This window comes from Sciurus vulgaris, assembly GCF_902686455.1.
Source record: "Sciurus vulgaris genome assembly, chromosome: 2".
Classification (NCBI taxonomy): domain Eukaryota; kingdom Metazoa; phylum Chordata; class Mammalia; order Rodentia; family Sciuridae; genus Sciurus; species Sciurus vulgaris.
This window is the reverse complement of record NC_136462.1, coordinates 181,509,570-181,530,150: the sequence shown is the minus strand read 5'-3', so window position 1 is coordinate 181,530,150 and position 20,581 is coordinate 181,509,570. Positions and strand designations below refer to the sequence as shown.

The window sequence follows — 20,581 nt, the reverse complement described above, 5'->3', positions numbered from 1 at the left end:
ATAGCAAAATCTAAGGCCAGGTGGTGCCTCAGCAGAGATACCAGTACTCCTGGCCCAGGATGCACTGCCATGAGGCCTGTGCAAAGCCCTCAAAATAACCTCCACTTGGGAAGGCAGTCATGTTCTCTAACCAGCTCACTCATGAGGCCACAGGGCCAAAGGAGTCCACACATGACATCATAGGAGTTTTCAAACATACTATCTCAGAACTACACAGTCTCACAATCAGAACATCCTAGGAGTAGTGTTTGAACAGAATTTTAGGATCATAAAATCTCAGACTCACCAAGTTTTTAAAGCTTAGAAGTTTAGAATAATGGAATCTAGAATTTGAGAGCCATAATCCAATGTTCCCCTTTGCAAATGAACATGCTGAGATCAGAGAGATGATTCTGTCACAGAGTGACTTTCCAAAGGGATGAACTGATCCTTGATCCACAATTGGGTGCATTGCCTATTCTGATCCCTACTAATTCTTCTGCCATCTACTTCCACCTAAGCTTGGGCTCCATCCCTTACCACCACGTTTGGAACTTCACTCCAGTTCTTTCAAATGGAGTGAATGACTCATTGTCTTCTGTACTTTTTCCCCCCAGTACTGGAAATTGAACCCAGGGGCACTTTACTACTGAACCAGATTTCCAGATCTTTTTATTTTTTATTTTAGAAACAGGGTCTTGCTAAATAGGAGAAGCTGGTCTCAAGCTTGTGATCCTCCTGCCTCCGCTTTCCAAGTTTCTGGAATAACAGGCATGCACCACCACACTGGGAATGAATTGGTCTTCTTAAACAGCTTGCGTAGCTTTCATAGATATTTCTTTTAAAAAAATGGAATCATATTCAACCCTCTCACATCTGAAACAAACAAAACTTCATTCCTCTCTGGCTACCACCCATTTTTTCCTTCCCTTTATTCTTGGGCTTCTCAAAAGTTTCCCCTCTAGTTGTCATTTCTGTTCCTCACCTTCTCCCCAATGCCATCTGACTTTGTCTCCACCATTCTGCTGATTTTATTGATAACTTCTTTGTTATTAAACCCAGCAGATGCCTTTCAGTCACTGTCCTGTTGGACCTGTAGCAGCTAACCCTGCTGATGGCACCCTCTTCACTGCTATACCATCATGCCACTAAGGGCTTCCCCACCTCTCCAGCTATCCATCCCCACATCTCTTCTTTCTTCTCTTTGTGCTTTCCCCAAGTAATGGCAACCATCCTCATGGCTTGATTGATTTGTTACCACCTCCTAAGTGTCTCCCTGAGACTCTGTCCCCTAGAACAGATGTGGCCAGATGATTTTGCTTTTCACTATAAACATTGAACCTCTGGAGGGCAGGATGCCAGGGCATAGTGTGTGGCACACATAGGTGTTCAGCACATGTTTGATAAATGGGAAAAGTGGAACAAGAGTTGTTAACCCATTATCATCCAAGAGTTCTCTGTATCAATTGAGACAGGTACATCTCAGGGAAGTCCAGTAGAACCATGAGTTACTGAAACCAGAGGAGATTTAAGAGACCTTCTATAACCCAACCCTTCATAGTACTGACAAGGAAACCCAGACCCAGAGGGGTCAAGCAACTTGTCTCCAAGGCCACACAGCAAGTTAATGGCAGAGCTGAGACTTCCATTCCAGCATATCCCCAGCTCACACAGGAAAGGGCACTCTGGGTTATTCCCTCCTAGGATGGCACTGCAGGAGTAAAAGATAAGAAGGCAGGATGGGAATGGTGTGTGCAAAAGGCCGTGACAAACGTGAACCCAAATGTAAGTCCAGAAAGTTCAAAGGCACAGTGTCCTACACAAGTCTTACTCGATTGTTGTCTGATCCAACACACCGGTGACTGGGATCCCGTAAAACTGCTGCATAGTGGAGACTGCTGACTGTAAGGCCTTCCCTGAGTGCAACGCAGATGCCCGTGAATCATAGGGAAGCAGATAGCCATATGACTTTAACCAGTTCTGAAAGACATGTGAAAGAAAAGGATGCATTATGCTGGAGAAGGCTCCGTTCTACCTGGGTAAGTTTTGCCCTTAAAACTAGGGATCATTTTACCCAAGCCACTTGTGGACTCATGCTTCTATTTCTTCTTCCTTCTCCCTCCTATCCTGGAGATAATGTCAAATTAATCTCCAGAAAACACAGCTTTTGTTGGCTAACTCCCCTGCTGTCAACTTTTCATTAAATCTCTACTGGCTACAGAACAAATTTGCATTCAGAGCTTTCCCCTGCCCTGCCTCTTACTTCAATGATTCAGTACTTTCCACTGATAAAAGACTAACACGCAGGAGCACAAGTTCATTTTCTGAAGTAGAGCAGTCTGAGGAAATTTGCACACTAGAAACTCTTCCTTTCTCAAGTCAGAGTCTGATGAAGAATCACGGTAGCATATCTATTTATTGGCAGGAAATTGTATAAATTTTTATTGCTAAACCACCTCCCCCCTAAAGCAAGCTATTATAAATAAATATAAATAAATAAAACAAAGTCTTCTTTAGTTTAAGTATAAATAAATAATAGATGCATAGAAAAAAAAACTATTATGTAAGAGAATTTCTTGGTTTTAGAAACTATACACTGAAGCATTTAAGCTTACATAAGGGTGCATGATGTCTACAACTTGTTCTTAAATGTGTTCAGAAATAAATACATAAATATATTTAGAGAGAGAGAGGTAGATAAAACGAATATAGTAAAATATTAACAGTTGGGGAATCGGGTGAAAGATATTTAGGAATTCTTTTCCCATTCTTGAAAACTTTTCCGAAAGTCTGAAATGATATCAATGATATTTCTTATTTTTATTTTTGCAGTGCCAGGGATTGAACACAGGGCCTTGCATATGCTAAGCACACCCCTATTATTAAGCTACAATCCAAACCCCCCTCAAAAGAAGAAAAAAAGAAAGAAAAAGATTCAGAAGGCAGGAACAGAGGAGGAAAAGAGAAAGTACTAGAGATTGAAATGAATGAAACTATGTCATATGCATTTATGAATTTATCAGAATGAACCCCATTATTATGAATAGCTATAATGCACTAAAAATAAAAAATAGCTGTGAATATCCTTTAGTTATCATAGGGGACTGGGGTGCAGCTCAGTGGTAGAGTAGTTGCATATCATGTGTGAGGTTATGGGTCTGAACTGCATTACTGCAAAAATTTTTTTAAAGTTTTTCAATGGTAGAGTATCACAGAACTTGTGTCTTTTGTTCTTTTTTTTTTCTGTTTTCCAAGTTTTATGCACGAAGTCATATTTTTTAAAAGGAGAAAAACTTTCAGAGGGCAAGAGAATCTGAAAGTAGTTAGGGTGAAAAGGCTCAAGTGAGCAATGAGTCTGAAAGGAGTCTGAAAATGATTATTCCCATCGAAAAGATCAAGGTGGGGCTGGGGTTGTGGCTCAGCATTAGAGCACTAGACTAGCATCTGTGAGGCATTGGGTTCCATCCTCAGCACCGCATAAAAAAATAAACAAATGAAATGAAGGTACTGTGTCCATTTATGACTAAAAATATTTTTTAAAAAAATCAGGGGGTGAAAACCCGAAGAAATGGGAGTATTGGGAAATATCTGTGGCATCCTTCAGAAAACGGGGAAAATATCCATTTTTACAGAATCCACGAGCATTTTCAGGAGCATTCCTAAAGCTGGACTTGCAGCCAGAAAACCCTATTCTCTGCCCATCCTCAGAGAAACAGCCTGATACCAAGTGAGCGAATGAAGGGAAAAGCGCCCTGGGGAATGGCATCGTTCCCTTCCTATCTATAGCTTTTGTTTCTTGTTTCTATACGAACAAGCTTATTGTGGATGTGTCTTATATTATAAGTCAAATCAAATTATTTTTGGAAGAAGGCATACCGAAAACTAGAAATAAGTTATTCTTTATTTCACCAGAGATGACTCTAACATCTTCACTGCCTTGTGATAAAATTCATCTGACTGATTAAAAACAAAATTGTCAGAATAATAAAGTCAGAGTGACAACCTGACTTCTCTCACATTTAGTATCCTAACATGTTTTTCATTCTGAATGATGACAATACTTCTTGCATTTCACCAAACACTGATTCTTTTTTTATGTCTTTGTACATGTTTTTTCTCTCTGCCTAGTATTTTTAATTTGGTCAGATTTTAATGTTCAGCTCATAAATTACTACCTCTGAAGGCTTCCAGGGCTAAGTTATTTTTCCTCTCCTCTGTGCTACCCAAATAGATTTTATGGACTTATAATATTAGACTCCAATCATTACATATCAATCTCCACCAGACTGTGACTAAGTTCCTCAAGGGAGGGGTCCATGTCTTATTCATCTCTATATATCCAGTGCCCAGGTCAGTGCTCAGCACACAGTAGCTGCTTATTATATCTATTCAACAAACATTATTGAGCATTTACTACCTGCTAGGCACTGTAAAAGTTTCCTTGGATACAATGATGAATAAGAGAACTCACAGACTGACAAATAAACCATATATATAGTGCTACAAAGCAAGTGTGTACAGGGTTCTATGGAACTAAAGAGAGGAGTGTCTTGTAGGGACAGAGGGGCAAGGAAAGCTCAGGGAGGTCTTCCAGGTGGAGATGAGATTTGAGCTAAGTTTTTACAGCATGTGCAACTCCTTGGAGGTGGAGGAGAGTGTGGCATTCTGAGCAGTATTTAAAAAGGCTAGGACTTTGGGGTGGTGGTGGCAATGAGTGAAGAGGTTGTAAGGGAGGACATGTCAAGAGATGACAAATAATTATCTGTTCACAGAGTGGACATATTACAGAGAATTGCTTATGACTTGAGTACGGCCCAGGACCAGCCAAAAAACTCAAATGAAATATCAAACAAACAAACAAACAAAATGGAAGTAGCAGGGAAACTGACAGGTTATCTGTCCATTCACGCGCATTCTCCAACTTCCATTCCTAGATTAAGTCATGTTACCAAAGCATTAAATTCTTGCACCATATTCTCTCTGCCCATCACAACTCAGAATGTCACATCATGTTCCCTTTTCTATGTAAACTTTAAGAACTTTCAGAATGAAGAAATAGGGTAGTGCAGTTGGAAAGACACACAGTCCTGAGATGCAATCCTGACTTCCCCTTTCCTGGCTGTGGCCCTGGGCAAACTGAACTCCAATATCCTTATTTGGAAAACAACTCCTTCCCAGGGTTGTTAAGATGAAATGAATGAATGTACCTGATACCTAATATATCTGACATGTATTTGTTATCCCTTCAGATGGTGTTTCTGTTATCTTTTGTAAATTTAAGTGGAAAATATGGTTTTGATTCCTTCTTTTCTTTTGAAATCTAGTCATCCTGCCCTGGATATCCACATTTGCTCTGGACCAAGACTCCTTGTGGGTCAAATGGAGGTTAGTACATCTATTATGGTCAAGACGGTTTTCTGTTGGGCAACTAATGGACATCACTATGTCTCACAAAGACCTGGAGCATTGCAGAGTGTCTGGTACTTGGTGGCTAAAATGACAGTTAAATTATATATTCCTTACCCTGTCTCTTCTTTTTTAGAATCAAACTTTAGCTTGAGGAAAATGTCTTCCCCAGAGACATTCTGGAAACTAAGGCATAAGAAAAGGAATACTAGTTAACCCAGTGGATTTTCCTTTTGGCTTTTCTGCCAGGAAAATTTTGGTCAAATTTATAGCTCAAAATTTATAGCTTAAATGTTGAGCATGGTGATGCTTGGAAGTAATGATTACTTTTTTCATCCTTCAGACCACCAAGTTATGTTTTCTCCTTGAAAATCAAGGCAAATATCTGAGCCAGGACCAAACACTGGAATGGCTCAGATACACAGTGGGCATGGGGCAGGACCACTGCCTTCTTTGGATTCTTTTGTCCTCCCAGAGTTACTGGGGACAATCTTTAGAGCTCAGAGCAGACCTCTTAACAGGGGAAATGGGAGAGGGAAGGGCTGGTCAAATGACAGCATCTAAGCCAGGGAATAGGCATTGACAGACCTGGTGGAGGGTGAGGAGAGAGAGAGAGAGAGAGAGAGAGAGAGAGAGATAGAGAGAGAGTGTTTATTAGAAGGGTAGGAAGCCAAGAAATATGATCAGGGACCAGACAATTCTCTGCTTACCTGTTTCTGCCACTCACTTGCTCCGTGTCCTAGGCAATCCTCTGACTTTTTTGGGCAGAAGCCCCTGAGGTTAAAGCAAGTGTTCTACACCCTATTTATACCAATTACCAAATATTCCTTGCCCTTTCACACTTCCATATTCTTCCTGCTACCTAAAAGCCAATCCCATCTGCCTCTCTTTTTGGTACTAGGGATTTAACCCGAGGGTGTTTTACCACTGAGCTATATCCCCAGCCCTTTTAATTAATTAATTTATCTTTTATTTTGAGAAAGGGTCTTGCTAAGTTGCTGAGGCTGGCCTCAAACTTGTGATTCTCCTGTCTCAGCCTCCCAAGTTGCTGGGATTACAGGGATGTGCCACCAAACACAATTCTCTTTACACGTTAGCAAATTCCTCCTTGTCCTTCGAGGCCTAGCTCAAGTGTTACCTCCTTTGTTAAACCCTCCTTAATTCTCCCTCACAGAGGTAGTGAGTAACCCTCCCTAGTCCTGAAGTGCTTTTGTACATACTACTTTAAACACAACTACTACATGTATCATATTTGTTCATTGATATGTCTGTTTTCTCCCACTAGATTAAGTTACTGGAAAACACAGAATGTGTCATAAATTTTTTTTGTATTTGCTACAGCATTTAGCACAGTGTCTGGCACAATAAATAATCACTGAATTCATGAATGAATAAATGAATGAATGAACAGTTGGTGTGCGAGGCACTGTTGGGTACCAAGGAAGGATTTCATTTTGGGAAGACTTAATGAGTAATGCACATGAAAGCACCACACATAATTCCTCATATCTATTGGAGGTTGAAAAATCATTTGCTGAGATTCAATCTATTGTGATTTGACTTCCTTGGTGATGATGCAATAGGCTCCATTGTCCCATTTAAAAAAGATAAAAATCTACTAAAGGAGGAAAGTCTCATTCAGTTTCAAACAGAATGACCTACTGTTCATCTTTTTACACCTGGATCTATTAATCAATCACCAGCTCCTCAAGTCTAACCTTGACAGCTCAGTTAACCAACTTTAAGATGTCTGTCACCCTCAAAGTGCTGAAAGAGGTGTAAACCCAGAGGAAAGTGAGAAGAATCTCAGAGTGCAAGCAGGGACCAAAATAGCTGAGCTGAAGAGGATGTGGAGATCGTAGGCAAAACACTGATTGGCCCGCTGGCCTGAAGGCGGGATTTTGGTCACTTAGAAGCCAAAGCTAAGACATTCAGAAGTAGTGGCAGGGAAAGGGGAAAGCGGAGAATAACAAGGAGAAGAAAAAAATGAAATGTGGACAGAAGAGGGAAGAGAGCGGCAGACAGCAGAGGCGGTGGTGAGATTAGAAGTGGCAGTGGGGGAGGCAAGAAGCAGATCCCTCGCAGTGCTGAGGAGCACACTTGGATAACAGAGATGCCTGGGCGGCGGGGCGGAGAGGATGTGGATCAGTTAATGCAGGTGGTCCCCAGGAGCGTTCAGAGCACAACCTGGGCGACTAGAGATACAGAGTGGGGAGAATGCTCGCGATCAGATGTTTGATCAAATATGAAGTGGTTGGGTGGTATTAGCAGAAAGGCCAGAGGTGAAGTCTGTTAAGAAGGACCAGGCAATATATATATATATATTTTTTTTTTCTTTTCTTTTTTTTTTTTTTTTTTTTGGTGCTGGGGATCGAACCCAGGGCTTTGGGCTTGCAAGGCAAGCACTCTACCGACTGAGCTATCTCCCCAGTCCAGGAAGAAGTATAAAAGGCCTTGAGCAAAGAATTTGGGCAACCAAGATCATAATGTAGGGTGATAATGTGAGAAACAGGAATAAGGAACCAGCATTAACACACACAAGAGTTTCAGGTTCTACTCTAGAGGTTTATCTGTAGCAGACAGTGACAAATGGAACTTGACTAAGAGAGTGGCCAGGAAAGCAAGGAAACCAGGAACCACGTTCTGCAAAGACAGATGAGGGATGTTTAGGCTGGAAGAGGGAGGACTGCATGAAAAAGAACATGAACATGAAGGAGGTCTATCTGTTCTGCTGGTACAGAGAGCAAAACTCAGAACAGAATGAGAAACTGCAGGACATAGACCTTGACTGATTACAAGAAACAACTCTTTAGAAGTCAGAGATGTTCTAATTATATGAACAACAATAATAGTTACGATTATTAGAGTGAGCACTGTGTACTTTGCATTGTTCTAGGCACATAAGAATGCAACAACCCCAGGAGCTAGAAATGATGATGCCCAATTTGCAGATGAGGAAACTGAGGTTTAGACAAATTAAGTGATTACCCAGAGCCACAAAACTCATCAGTGGCAGAATTGAGTCATTCCACACTGTCAGACTACTGGGCAGGAAGCCCATTCCCATCCTGGGACTTCTTATTTTCTCATTCATAAAGTGAAAAATCATATCTCAGATCACAGTGATCCCAATACCCTTGTGCACAACACCATCTCCTATCCAGTTATCCAAATCCAGAAGCTTCATAAGACCCATGACTCCTCCCTCTCCTTCACTACTCATATTCAGTGTTTTATCAAAGAACTGTTGGCTCCACCTCCTAAACATATAATCTGCTTATTTCTGTCCATTGATTCATTCAATAAATATTTCTTGAGGACCTGCTATGTGCCAGTCACTGTGTGCTAGGGCTATAATAGCAAAAAAATGTTCTAATTACTTGCTAGGTGCATTTAGTGGAAGAATCATGTGATAACAAGTTCTATGAAGAATAAAGAGATAGTGATGGGAAGCTATTTTATAGAAGGTGGTCAAAGATGGTTTCTTTGACATTTAAGAAAGGGGAGAGGGAGTGGGCTGTGCAGCTACTAGGAAAAGAGTGTTCCAGGAAGAGGGAATAGTAACTGTAAATACCCTCCAAGGGAATTCAAGGGCATCAGAGGCTTTTCATCTCTTTTGTCAAGAGCCTTAGAGATTTGGCCCCTGACTCCCTGCGACCTCTCTTACCATTCTCCACTGAATGTCCTGTGGTCCAGTGTATTCTAGTTCTTCCAGACCCTTACGTAGCTTGTTCCTTCTGGCTAGATCACTCTCCCTCTGTCTTTCTCTGAGGAAGCCTGCCTTGACCCCTTAAATCTACATCAATAGTTCTCCCCCATCCCTTGTCTGCCCCCCATCCTTCTTCTCAAGACAGTTCTTATCACACTGTATTGTAACCACATGGGAATTACTTGTCTCCTCTTGACTGTAAATGCATGAGGGCAGGAATCATAGCCTGCCCCCGTCCTCGTTGTAATGCCAGGATCTAGCACAGACCCTGGCAGAGCCATGAAGAAATGGACACATTATGTTCATTATCACCCATAAATTCCTAAGGCAGGAAGTACATTATTCATTTAGAAAAGTCCTCTATTAACCTTGGCCCAATGTCCAGACCCTGCCCTCTGTGCCTCAGCTCTACTGTCATCTCTAGGTCCCTCACCTGTCCATCTCCTTGGCCAATCCTCACTTTGGCAAATGGCCCATTAGCAGCTTCAACTCCAACATTAAGCTATTGTGTTGCTATATACTGGCATGAAGGGTGGCTCAAGAGCATCCTTTTCCCATCCATTGCTTTATTAGCTTAGTCCTTACTATTGGGTTTTGGTCTCAGTTTCTTTATCTGGTGCTCAAGTCTAAAACTGAGATTGCTATGACACTAATCTGTTTCTCAGGGTCTCAAATTCCCTGCCTAGTTCTCCAGAGAATGAGACAGAATTTCATGTGCATCTGGGAACTGGAGGGGGTCTTGTATGAAAAGTCAGATCACTTGAGACCAAGATTCTACCACATATCAAAGATTGCCTAACCTTTCCAGTGGAGTTCCCTGGGGCAAATGACTTAACTTCTCTCAACATCATGTTCCTCATCTGTTAAGCAGGATGATGAAGCAGTGTTGTCAGGATTCAGTAAAAGGAGGCACTGTGGTAGGTAAAGTAATGGCCCTTCAAAGACGTTCACATCCTAATCCCCCAAACCTGTGAATATGTTACTTTACATGGCAAAAGAAACTTTACAAATGTGATTAAGATCTTTAGATGGGGAGATTATCCCAGATTATCCAGGTAGGTCTAATGGAATCACGTCTTTATAAGAGGGAGGCAGAGGGTCAGAGAAAGAGAAGGAGAAGTGATAACAGGAGGAGAGATTGGAGCAATGCCACTGATGGAAGAGAGTCCCAAGCCAAAGAATGTAGATGACCTCTAGAAACCTCTAGAAGAGGCAAGGAAAGGATTCTCCCATGAACCTCCAGAAGCAACACAGTCCTGCCAACACCTTGCTTTTAGTCCTTTAACAATCATTTGGATTTATGGTCTTTAGAAATGTAAAATAAATTTGCGTTGCTTTTGTTGTCCATAGTGTTGGGGATGGCCTTGTGTATGCTAGGCAAATGCTCTACATTTAGCTACCTCCCTAAATGTGGGGTTTTGTTGTTGTTATTTTGTTTTGTTGTTTTAAGACACCAAATTTGGGGGCTGGGGTTGTGGCCAGTGGTCGAGCGCTTGCCTAGCATATGTTAGGCACTGGGTTCCATCCTCAGCACCACATACAAATAAAATAAAGGTATGTGTCCACCTACAAAAAATATTTTTTTAAAAAGATACTAAATTTGAGGTATTTGTACAACAATAGGAAACTAAACAGGCACATAAAACATTTAGCTGATTCTGGCACATAGAAATGTTCTTGTTCCTACAGTCCTCACAATAGATTATCACCTTTGGTTATTGCTTCTAAACCAAATCACTGGTCTCTTTGGGACTCCTTAGAAATTGGCACGTTCCTGGGTTCTTCCAACTGCCGTCTCACTAAAACCCTGCTTTCTCCTCTACCCCTCCAACCAAGGTCCCAGGTTTGCTACTGAGCCCAACCTGAGTCATGACTACTTTCAAAAATTTCATCTTGAAGGCATAACCATTCGGGGATCTAGGAAATGCACTGGTCAATAATACTTAGAGATCATGTAATTTAACATGCTTATTTTGCAGAAGAGAAAAATAAAGCTCAGGAAGGGGAAATGACTTGTTCAAAATTGCAGAACAAGTTGGCAGAGGAGCCAGAAATGGAGCCCAGCGTCCCTGCCTCCCAGAGAGGGCTCTTTCTGTCATGCTACACCTCCTCCTGTATTAGCTCTGGTTTGCTTCCAAATGCTATTTCTCTCTCTCTCTCTCTCTCTCTCTCTCTCTCTCTCTCTCTCTCTCTCTCTTTCTCTCTCATTCTCTCTCTCTCTTTTTTTTCTTCTTCTTCTTCACTTCCAGCCAGTCTAAAAAGAGCCCTCAGGATCGCCCACAATGCCCAGCTTAGCTTCTTGACAAATACCTTAATGGCGCAGCATTGCCTGTTGGCTGCCATCGGCTCTTGAGTGGGTGGTAAGTGCACTAGCGGGAATTCCCTGGCGCTCCGCACAATGTCCTTGGCCCACTACCAGGAGGCCACCACAAGCCAGACAATCACTATGCCTGGGGAGGTGGTGCATTTGGGGTTTTGGGTCAGCAATGAGATGTCCGAGCTTTCCAATTTTGGGGAGGCCTCTGCCCAAGGCCAGGAGTGTGGCTGTGCTCTCATTCACTCTGAGAAATCTTCCTTCTAAAAGTCTTCCTTGCCTTTTCCAATACCCTCCTGTCCCTTGGGCTTGACTTAGTGATGAATTAAGAAATGGGAAGAAGAAAGACAAAGACCAGCAATCAGGCCTCAGTCCCTCCCCATCCCCACCGCAGCTCCAATACAGGAATTGAACCCAAGGGTGCTCCAGCACTGAGCTACATCCCCAGTCCTATTTTTTATTTTGAGATGGGGTCTTCATTAGTTGCCCAAGCTGGTCTCCAACTTGGGATCCTTTTGTTTCAGTCTTCTGAGTCACTGTGATTACAGGCTTGCACCACTGTACCCAATTAGGCCTGCTTCCTTTTTTTTTTTTTTTTTTTTTTTGGCGGTGCTGGGGATCGAACCCAGGGCCTCATGCTTGCAAGGCAAGCACTCTACCGACCGAGCTATCTCCCAGCCCAGGCCTCAGTTTCTGAACTGTAATAAGAAAGCTGACTAGATAACCTCTAATTAATTACTTAAATTTATTTTAGTTTAGGTGGATTGAGTATGAAGATGATCTTCTAATTCCTCACTGTTAGTTGCAAAATCCAGTTCATTAGCACACCCTCAAACAAGCTTCAAGTCCTTTTTTGCCCACCCCAAGTTCCCCATATTTGGTCTGTAACATCTACTGTGTTGCCTGAACACGTCCTTCATGCTGTATTTCTGTGCCTTTATTCCTCTCTCTCTGTAGGATACCTTTCTCACATGTATCCTGGCCTAATCCTGATGAACTATTAGATACCTTCAAGTGTACTTCAAATGCCGCTTCATGGATGGGGCTCTCTGTCCCAGGTTAAATGAACTTTGTGCTTCCAGTGGCATTCTCACATGCCTCCTTTATGGCACATTTCATATTACATTGTAAATAATGCTTTATATGCCCATCGTCTCCATTGAATTCTTCCTCTTGGAGCTGACAGCCTCGTGGGGAGGATGGGTATGAAAATATTAAGCATTTCATTGCAACTGTGATAAGTGGAATGAAACAAAAGGACAAGTTTCTATGAAGGTATGACAGGAGATATAGGATGTGATCTCAGGGGTGGCCTCCCTGAGGATGTGACATCTCAGCTGAGACCTGTGAATGAATAGAAGAGGCTAAGTGAAAGTCAAAGAATGAGCATTTTAGGAAAGATCATCTTGTTGAATTCCTGAAAAGGAAGGAGCCTGCATATTATAAAAAGAGAAATAAGGCCAGGGTGACTAGAGTCTAGTGACCAGTGGGGAGAGTGGGTGGAATAAAAGGAAGTCAGAGACTGGGAAGGACTGTCCTGGGGTGCCTCATAGGCCGTATGTAACAACCTGGTGAGTGCTAGCTTCAAGGGCACCTGTAACACTGTTCTTTCTATTTTAATGTGCATTTGAATTCCACAATAAAAATTACTAGACTACTACTATAGCTGGTACTTTAGCCTTTGTCCTAAATGTCATTTTAAGCAAGATAAAGGTGAGGGTAACATCAGATTTTGGTGTGTTTTAAATTTTTGTTATGGTTGAAGATTTCAAGCATTCAGAAAGACATAAAAATGATAAAACAAACACCAGATAATCAACAGCCAGCTTTGTCAGATATTAGTTTTTATGATATTGGCTTTCAATATAACCAACCCCTGTGTAGACTTGTTTTTAAAAGGTCCTTCTGGTTCCTGCATAAAGAGGGATTAGAGGTGTGCAAGAGAGCTGATCAGGTGGGAAGTTCCTGAAGTCCACATGACAGGTGACATAAGTTTAGTCTAAGAGGGAGGCAGTGGATATGGAGAGAAATGAACATAGTAAAGATCCACTCAGCAGCTAGAATTGCTGGGATTTGGCGGTGGCTGTGAAGCACGGGAGGAGAGAAGGAGGTGGAAGACAATTCCTGTTTTGGGGGTGCCTAAATGTGGCACTGAATTGAATATTTAAATCATTGCTCACGAAAGTTTAATAATGTCTTGCTTTTCTCTACTTACTTTGTTATAACAACATGTACAATCTTTGGGAAAATGTTTTATACACACACACACACAGATATACACATACATATATTTACATATACAGATGATTCACTATTATCCTCTATATCCCTAAAGCCTAAATCAATATTACCTTTTTTTTTTTCTTTGTTTTTTGTTTTGGTAGTGCTGGGGATTGAACTAGGGTCTCACACCTGCCAAGCAAGCACTCTACCACTATGCTACATCCCCAACACCTTTTTTATTTATTTTTTAACAGGGATCAACAAGTTGCTGAGGCTGGCCTCAAATTTGTGATCCTCCTGCCTCAGGCTTATGAGTAGCTGGGATTGCAGAAGTATACCACTACACCTGGCTCAAAGTTGCCTTTTAAAGCAAAAGCATGCTGTACTGATGAAGTAGAATTAGTGAAAAACTTGAATGAATATATCTTGAAGCCCAAAGAAACCAAATGATTGATTCCAAAACCTTTCAGCAAGGACTGGGGATGTAGCTCAGTGGTAGAGTACTTGCCTAGCATGCATGATGCCCTGGGTTGATCCCCAACACCACAAAATAAGCAAAACTTCTCAAGGAGGAGAGTCAGAGGCATAATTCACACCTTCATCCACATACCATTCCCTCCAATGGGTACTCAGGCCTCAGTTGTGCTAAGAAAGCCTAAAACACACAGAGCAGGAGTGAATCTAGCCCCCACCCCCAAACACACACAACATGATTCTGAGCAGGTCACTTCTCTGCTCAGAAACCTTTAATGACTCCCCTCAGCCTTTGGACAAAAGCCAATTTTACAATCTGCTCTCAGTCTCCCTTTCCAGCCTCTTCTCCTACACACTCTTACTGGAAAAGGCAAGCAAGTCGATGCTCCAGGCACATCCAGTTATCTACTGTTTCCTAAACATGCCATGAGCTTGTGTGAGCCCTGGTTCATGTTTTCCCTTTTGTTTGGACTACTTGCTCACCATTCTCCATCTTTCTCCTCCCTCAATGGTTCATCTCAGATGCTACCTCCTTCCTGAAGCATTCTGACTAACCCAGCCTCAGCTGGAGAATCTCACCCCTCCCTTTTTCCCTTCACCTTATTTATACCACTAGCATGCATACATTTATTCTTCAAAAAAGCTTACTGACTCTTGTGTGCCAAGCACTATTCAGAGAAGTTGGTAGGGGATACAAACAATAAAATTAATTTAAAAATACTTATCTCACATCTTGAAGGTGTCAGGCATAGAGGAGACAATGGATACAGACTTCCAACTTTTTAGAGTTCAAATGATGCCATATTATAAGGCTAAGCATTTCCTAAGATTAGTCTCTGTGTACAATTATATTTCTTTCAAGAACTGGAAAAGTGGAAAAGACTGGCCAAAAGGCCATGCCAAGAATCCAGGACTGGACAGTTTGGTATAGAGGGGAAAGTAGTGAGCCCACAGACAGAAAGTAGAGCTTCTGTCTTCACTTTACTGCTTATTAGCCACATGTGGGTCCCTGGACAAGCTGATGGGAAAGGCACATCATCTCTCCATCTGTTTACTCACCTATAAGATGAGGACAGATTATTGTCACAAACACACACACACAAGCATCTGGGAAGTACAGAGCACTTTATAGACACAAAGGGCTATTAAAGTAATGGGAAAACCCATAATAAGAAAAAATGAATTAAAAGCTCAGCAGACTAGGTTCAGCTTATGTAAAATGAACTTCCAAACAAAAATTTTTTCACAGATATAATGGGGGCTGTGATCACACTAAAAGTATTTTTGGGCTTCGGAATATGCTAGTGCTTCCTAGTAGGCCTGCTGCACCCCCTAATTAGACTTTACCTCCTTGGCTACAGGTGCAAACCAAAGAATATTCTACATTTTCCCAGAGCAAATAATTCAAAACCACTCTCAATGGCTGGACTCCATTATGCCCTGAGTCTTGGAGCCTCACTCTGCTACTCATGTGGCCAGGATTCTTTCTGCCTGTTCTGACCCTCCATAGTATCGGACTGGAACCTAGGAAAGCCAAACAAACACACACACAAGCAACAACAAAATTAGAGGGGCAGTCTTCCCAGCTAATAATAAGAAAAGGGATGATTTAAATATGTCAAAGACAGAAAACCAATTGAGAGAATTGGTCGGACCCCACAATGTATAAAATACAAAAGAAACACTCGAGAAAACACACTGAATTGCATTTTTTTTTTGTCTTGGTAATGAAAGATTCAAGTTATGAAATCAACAAAGACAGTGAAAATTTCTTTTAGTTTAGAAGTCAGGAGACCAAGGAAAAGTTCAGGTTCCAATCACTTACTATCAAGGTTTGTGCCCTTAGGTGCCTCATTTAAGGCAATTCAAGAAGCATCTATTAAATGGTACTATGTGCTCACTTGGTGATCTCTAAGGAATGGCTACTTCTCAAATCCTCTCTATTGCATCTCACTATCATTAAATGACATCCCATCTAAAGAGTTATGAAAGAGCTCAAGGGTGAAACTGTGGAATTACTGACCTCTATTTCCACCAAAGGAAGGTCAAGAAACAAGTCTCATCCTAGGAAGGGTTTTAGAAGGGACCTCAAGACCTTCATGCCCATGAATACATATTCCAGATCCATGAAACTTGTGGACATAAAGACTACAGAGTAGGATCACTGAATGTTCACTGAATGTTTAGTGGGGAGCCTTGAGGGTTGGGGATTTTGTTAGATACACCAACAAAAAGTGTTTTTTGTTGGGAAATGCCTTGCCTAAGAACCATAATTCCTCCTTCCCAAATAATGTTTAAGTATTTAAAAAATCAAACAACGTGATGACTGGGGCTGTCTCAAAGAGTACCCTGAGAAGAAATAAAGAAATGATGCCTAGAGGAGGGAGGGAGATTTTCCTGAAAAGGCAGGGCATGAGCTGGAACTTTTAAGGTTTGTTGGGTGGGAGTGCCACAGTGAACAACACATGACCATGTCCAGAGAAACATGGGTAGCTCCTCTTAGGATAAAGAAGAGACAAGCTTACCTGGAGTAAGGATGCATATCAATATGCAGTGGGAAAGATAGCCTGCTAATGGGGAGGTAGGGTGGAGTCAGACTCCAGGGGCCTTAAAGACAGAGTAAGCAACTTTATCTGCTGGCTGAAAAGCAACAATATTTCTATAAGGTTTCAATTATGTGACCTGCTAGTCTTCAAGGAAGGGATAATTAGGCACAAATTGTTGAAAGAAGCAGTGGATACAATGAGTGTCTTTCAGAAAGTTTTGGACAATATATTAGACATTTTAAATGGAATGGGATGAAAAGAAGGGTAGTGTTTTCATCAATGGCTTGAGAACTCAGATATAGGAAACAACAGATGGAAATAAATGGCCACTTCTCTAAGTGGAAGAGTGCAGGTGGTCCCGAGAGACCATGCTGGGACCCGTCTGATTTAAAATTTTTATAAGTGATCCAGAAGAAGTAGAGCCAAGTGAAAATTTCAGGACTGCAGATCATATTAAGCCCTTTCAGGTAGGGAAATGCTATGTCAAAGGAAAGGGGAGGGAGGAAAAGAGAGTGAGTGGGCTGCAAAATGGCAACTGAACATCAATGTGGGGAAATGTAAGGCAATGCACTCTGATAAAAATAATCCACATACACGGTGTCATGTTCCAGGCTATCAGCTTTGACCCAGGAAAGGGATCAGGGAGCTATCACACAATGTCTCCTAAAGGCAGTGACCTAATATGTTAAGGTCAGGGCAGAGATGGGCAGGACAAACCTAGAAACCAAAAAATAAATTGTCCTTTCTGTAGGTAAAACAATAGGGTCCCATTATGGTCAGCTTGAAAATTAGGGCCCCAAAATGTCCAAGAAGGGAAACTAAAATGACCCAGAGGATGAAGGTGTCTATTCTGGGGGGTGGTCCGTCATAATGGGGAAACTTAAGTTTGAAAATGAAAAGGCTAAGAAAGGTGGAATAATCAAAACTTGTAAAATTGGTAAGGATAAGTACTAAGTAAACATAACCTTCTCTCCAAATCCTGACATATTTAAATGAATTGCCTCCTCCTAATGCTTGAAATACCATGAGAATAAAAAGGTTTCTGAGTTGAGATCAACCAACCCCATCTCTTTGTGTGACAGATGGTAGAATTCAAGCCTAGAGAGGGCAGGGAAATGGCTCAAGGTCACAGAAATCACTAGGGGCCAAGGTCAGATTAGAGTGGAGGCCTCCTAAATCCTGGGTCAATGTCTTTCTCTTCACCCTGTGCGTTCAGGGAGTACAAGGGAGCCTTACTTTTTCTATGTTAACTCATTTTTGATGTATGATAAAGCTAAATACACAAACAAGCTAGGGAAACTTTTCACTAAAACTCACCCAGGAATTATAAGATCTTTGGAAGCTGACTATCAAGTGGGGCTAAAGATTCTTCTATACTCTTTCTTTCCTGTTTTTTTTTTTTTTTTTCTTTTTAGAATCTGAAGAAATCTAGGGATGCTCTCCTAGAATACCCGCACATAGAAACACAAATTTGCACAGAATTTCAGGGAATATATGCTTTTGGGTTCCATGCCCAATTTATTGCTGTTTCAGCAGATTCTTCTGAACAAGCAGACTGCCTGCTTCAACACATACTCTCTCTCTCTCTCTCTCTCTCTCTCTCTCTCTCTCTCTCTCTGGGGATAATTCAGACAATCACCGATTTCCCCCAGCAAAATTCCAATGCCTCAACCTTGTCTGTTAGGATTGCAGACCTCCAGGTTGGAAGAGATCAAAGAAATAACAGTTCAACTGTCCCCCCTGCCCATGTGATGCAGAATAATGTCATGGTTAAATATAAGAAGACCAGAGTCAGCCAACTCCACCACTCACTAGCTGTGTGACCTTGGGCAAATTACTTAAGCTCTCTGAGTCTATATTCTCAGCTGTAAAATGGGGATAATAATTGCAACTATCTCATAGAGTAGTTTGAGGGCTAAATGAGCTAATAAATATAAAACGGCACCAGTCTTGGCCCATAATGAGTGTTCAGTACATGCTAGCTGGCATTATTGTTATTATTATGCATGTATCCATGCAGGTATTATGCATGCATCCATCCAATCCCTCTCGGAGCTGCTGCTTGCACATGTCAGTGATGAGCAGCTCACCGCCTCCTAAGCTGGCTGAGCAGCTCCAATTGTTAAAAACTTCTTCCCATATTGAGCCGAAATTTGCCTTCTTGAAACCCCACCCCCACCCCTATTGGCCTCAGTTCTGTCCTGTGTGGCCACGCAGAGCAAGTCTCTCCTGCCTGCACCTGACAGCCCTTCAAATATAAAGACAGTGATCGAGTCCTTCTTCCGCCCTCCCCCCTCCCCCTTCTCCAGCTTGAACATCCTCGGTTTCTTCTCCCAACCCACAACAGACTGGCTGCGCTTACTATTTACTCCGAGGCGTTGTACGGCTTCCCTCACACATAGTCATGCAGGCCACACACCCCACCGCCACCAAAACAATTCCGACCCTCCCGCTCCGCCCCCGCCCGCTGCCCCTGTCCACGGTGCTGAACAACTCCCAGCCCGGGCGGCCCTCGGCGCGGCCCTCCCCAGCTCCCTCCTGGGCCGCGGGCCCGGACCCCAGGCGCTGACCCCGGCGGCCGGCGCGGCCCAGGCCCGGCCGGGCGACGCCCCCTGCCCTGCCCGAAGGCCCCGAGCCCGCGCCCCGGCCCGGCGCGCCAGCCCCACCTGCCCGGCGAAGGGCGCCTCCGCCTTGGCCGCCCGCGCCGCCGCCACCGCCGCCCGGTCCCTGGCCCCCGCCGCCGCCCGCGCGGCACCCGGGAGGCAGCAGAGCGCGGGCAGCAGCAGCAGCAGCCGCCCAGACGCCCGCCAGCAGCTCCAGCGCGGGGCCTGGCCGGGCGGCGGCGGCGGCCCCGGCGCGCCCCGGCTCCTCGGCATCCCGGCGGCGGGGCCCGGCCGCCCGGCTGCGATGGCGGCGGCGGCGGCGGCTCCGGCCGGGTCCTCCCGCTGCAGCCGCTGCGGAGCCGCCGAGTCACGGCGCCGCGGACACGCGCCCGGCCCGCCTGCCTTCGCCGCCGCCGCCGCCGCCTCGGCCGCCAGCGCGCCCCCGCCTCCGCGCGCCCCGCCCCGGCGGGGGGCGGCCGGGGGCGCGGGGGCAGCACCCGAGCCGGACCTGCCGCGAAGAGGCTCGGGGCAGCCCTGGGGCAGGGACGGAGCAGCGGCTCTGTGGGGGAGGTCGCCGAGGCTACCCGAACAGCTCTAGGGCCAGGGTCCAAAGCGGGGAACCGGAGGAGGGGGCCTGGGGGGCAGCCCGAGGGAGGGCGGAGAGGCTAAATAAATAACCCTGGAGACAGAACCACGGAATGGCCTGGGGAGGACAGCCGGGGTTGGGGGCTTGAGCCCGAGGCTACTCCTGGGGGAGAGAGTCTGGGGGACGGCCCTGGAGAAGAGGGGCGTCTGAGAGACAGCTTGGGGGAGGGGACTGAGGAGAGGCCCTGGGTAAGGGCTGGGTGGGAGGAGAAGGAGCTAAAAAATAGCCCTGGGTCTGACAGGGTGGCACTGGCGAAGGGGGTCTCAGGGGCTGCCGTAGGAGTGGTGGGTGATAAGCTAAGAGAACTGAGCAGTGTTTAATGGGGTGCGGTCCTGGGAAGCGTTAGGTGAAGTTTAGATGAGGCTCACTCCCTCACCCCCCGGAGAGAGAGCGATCACCCAGTTGGGAGGATCTTTCACACAAAACAAGTCATATTTATTGAGCACGTTCTATAAGTAGGGCTCTGGGCTACTTGGGATACTAAAAATCAAACAAAAAAGAGAGCCCATTCCCTGAAGTATAGAGCTTTATACCTTGGCAAGAAAACATTAAGTACCAAGAAAAACAGGACAGCAAACACCAAGTGTCAAAAGGATTCAGGCAATTACTTAGAAGCCAGGGAGGGTATGGGTCTTCAGGAAAGGTATTAGGGAGGTGGGACTCCAGCCCCGCTGCGAAGGA

General features: G+C 43.9%; 1 protein-coding gene across 1 annotated transcript in view; it reads right to left on the bottom strand.

The window, feature by feature from the left end:
* MMP24 (matrix metallopeptidase 24) overlaps window positions 1-19,620 on the bottom strand; it is a 38,845-nt gene extending 19,225 nt beyond the window's left edge. Inside the window, exons 1-2 of the mRNA XM_079128213.1 lie at window positions 19,318-19,620; window positions 1,811-1,959 (exon numbers count right to left, since the gene is read on the bottom strand). Coding sequence (XP_078984339.1) covers window positions 1,811-1,959; window positions 19,318-19,527 — 359 coding nt within the window. The 5' untranslated portion in view covers window positions 19,528-19,620. The remainder of the gene's footprint in view (window positions 1-1,810; window positions 1,960-19,317) is intronic.
* Between the last annotated feature and the right edge of the window lie 961 nt (window positions 19,621-20,581).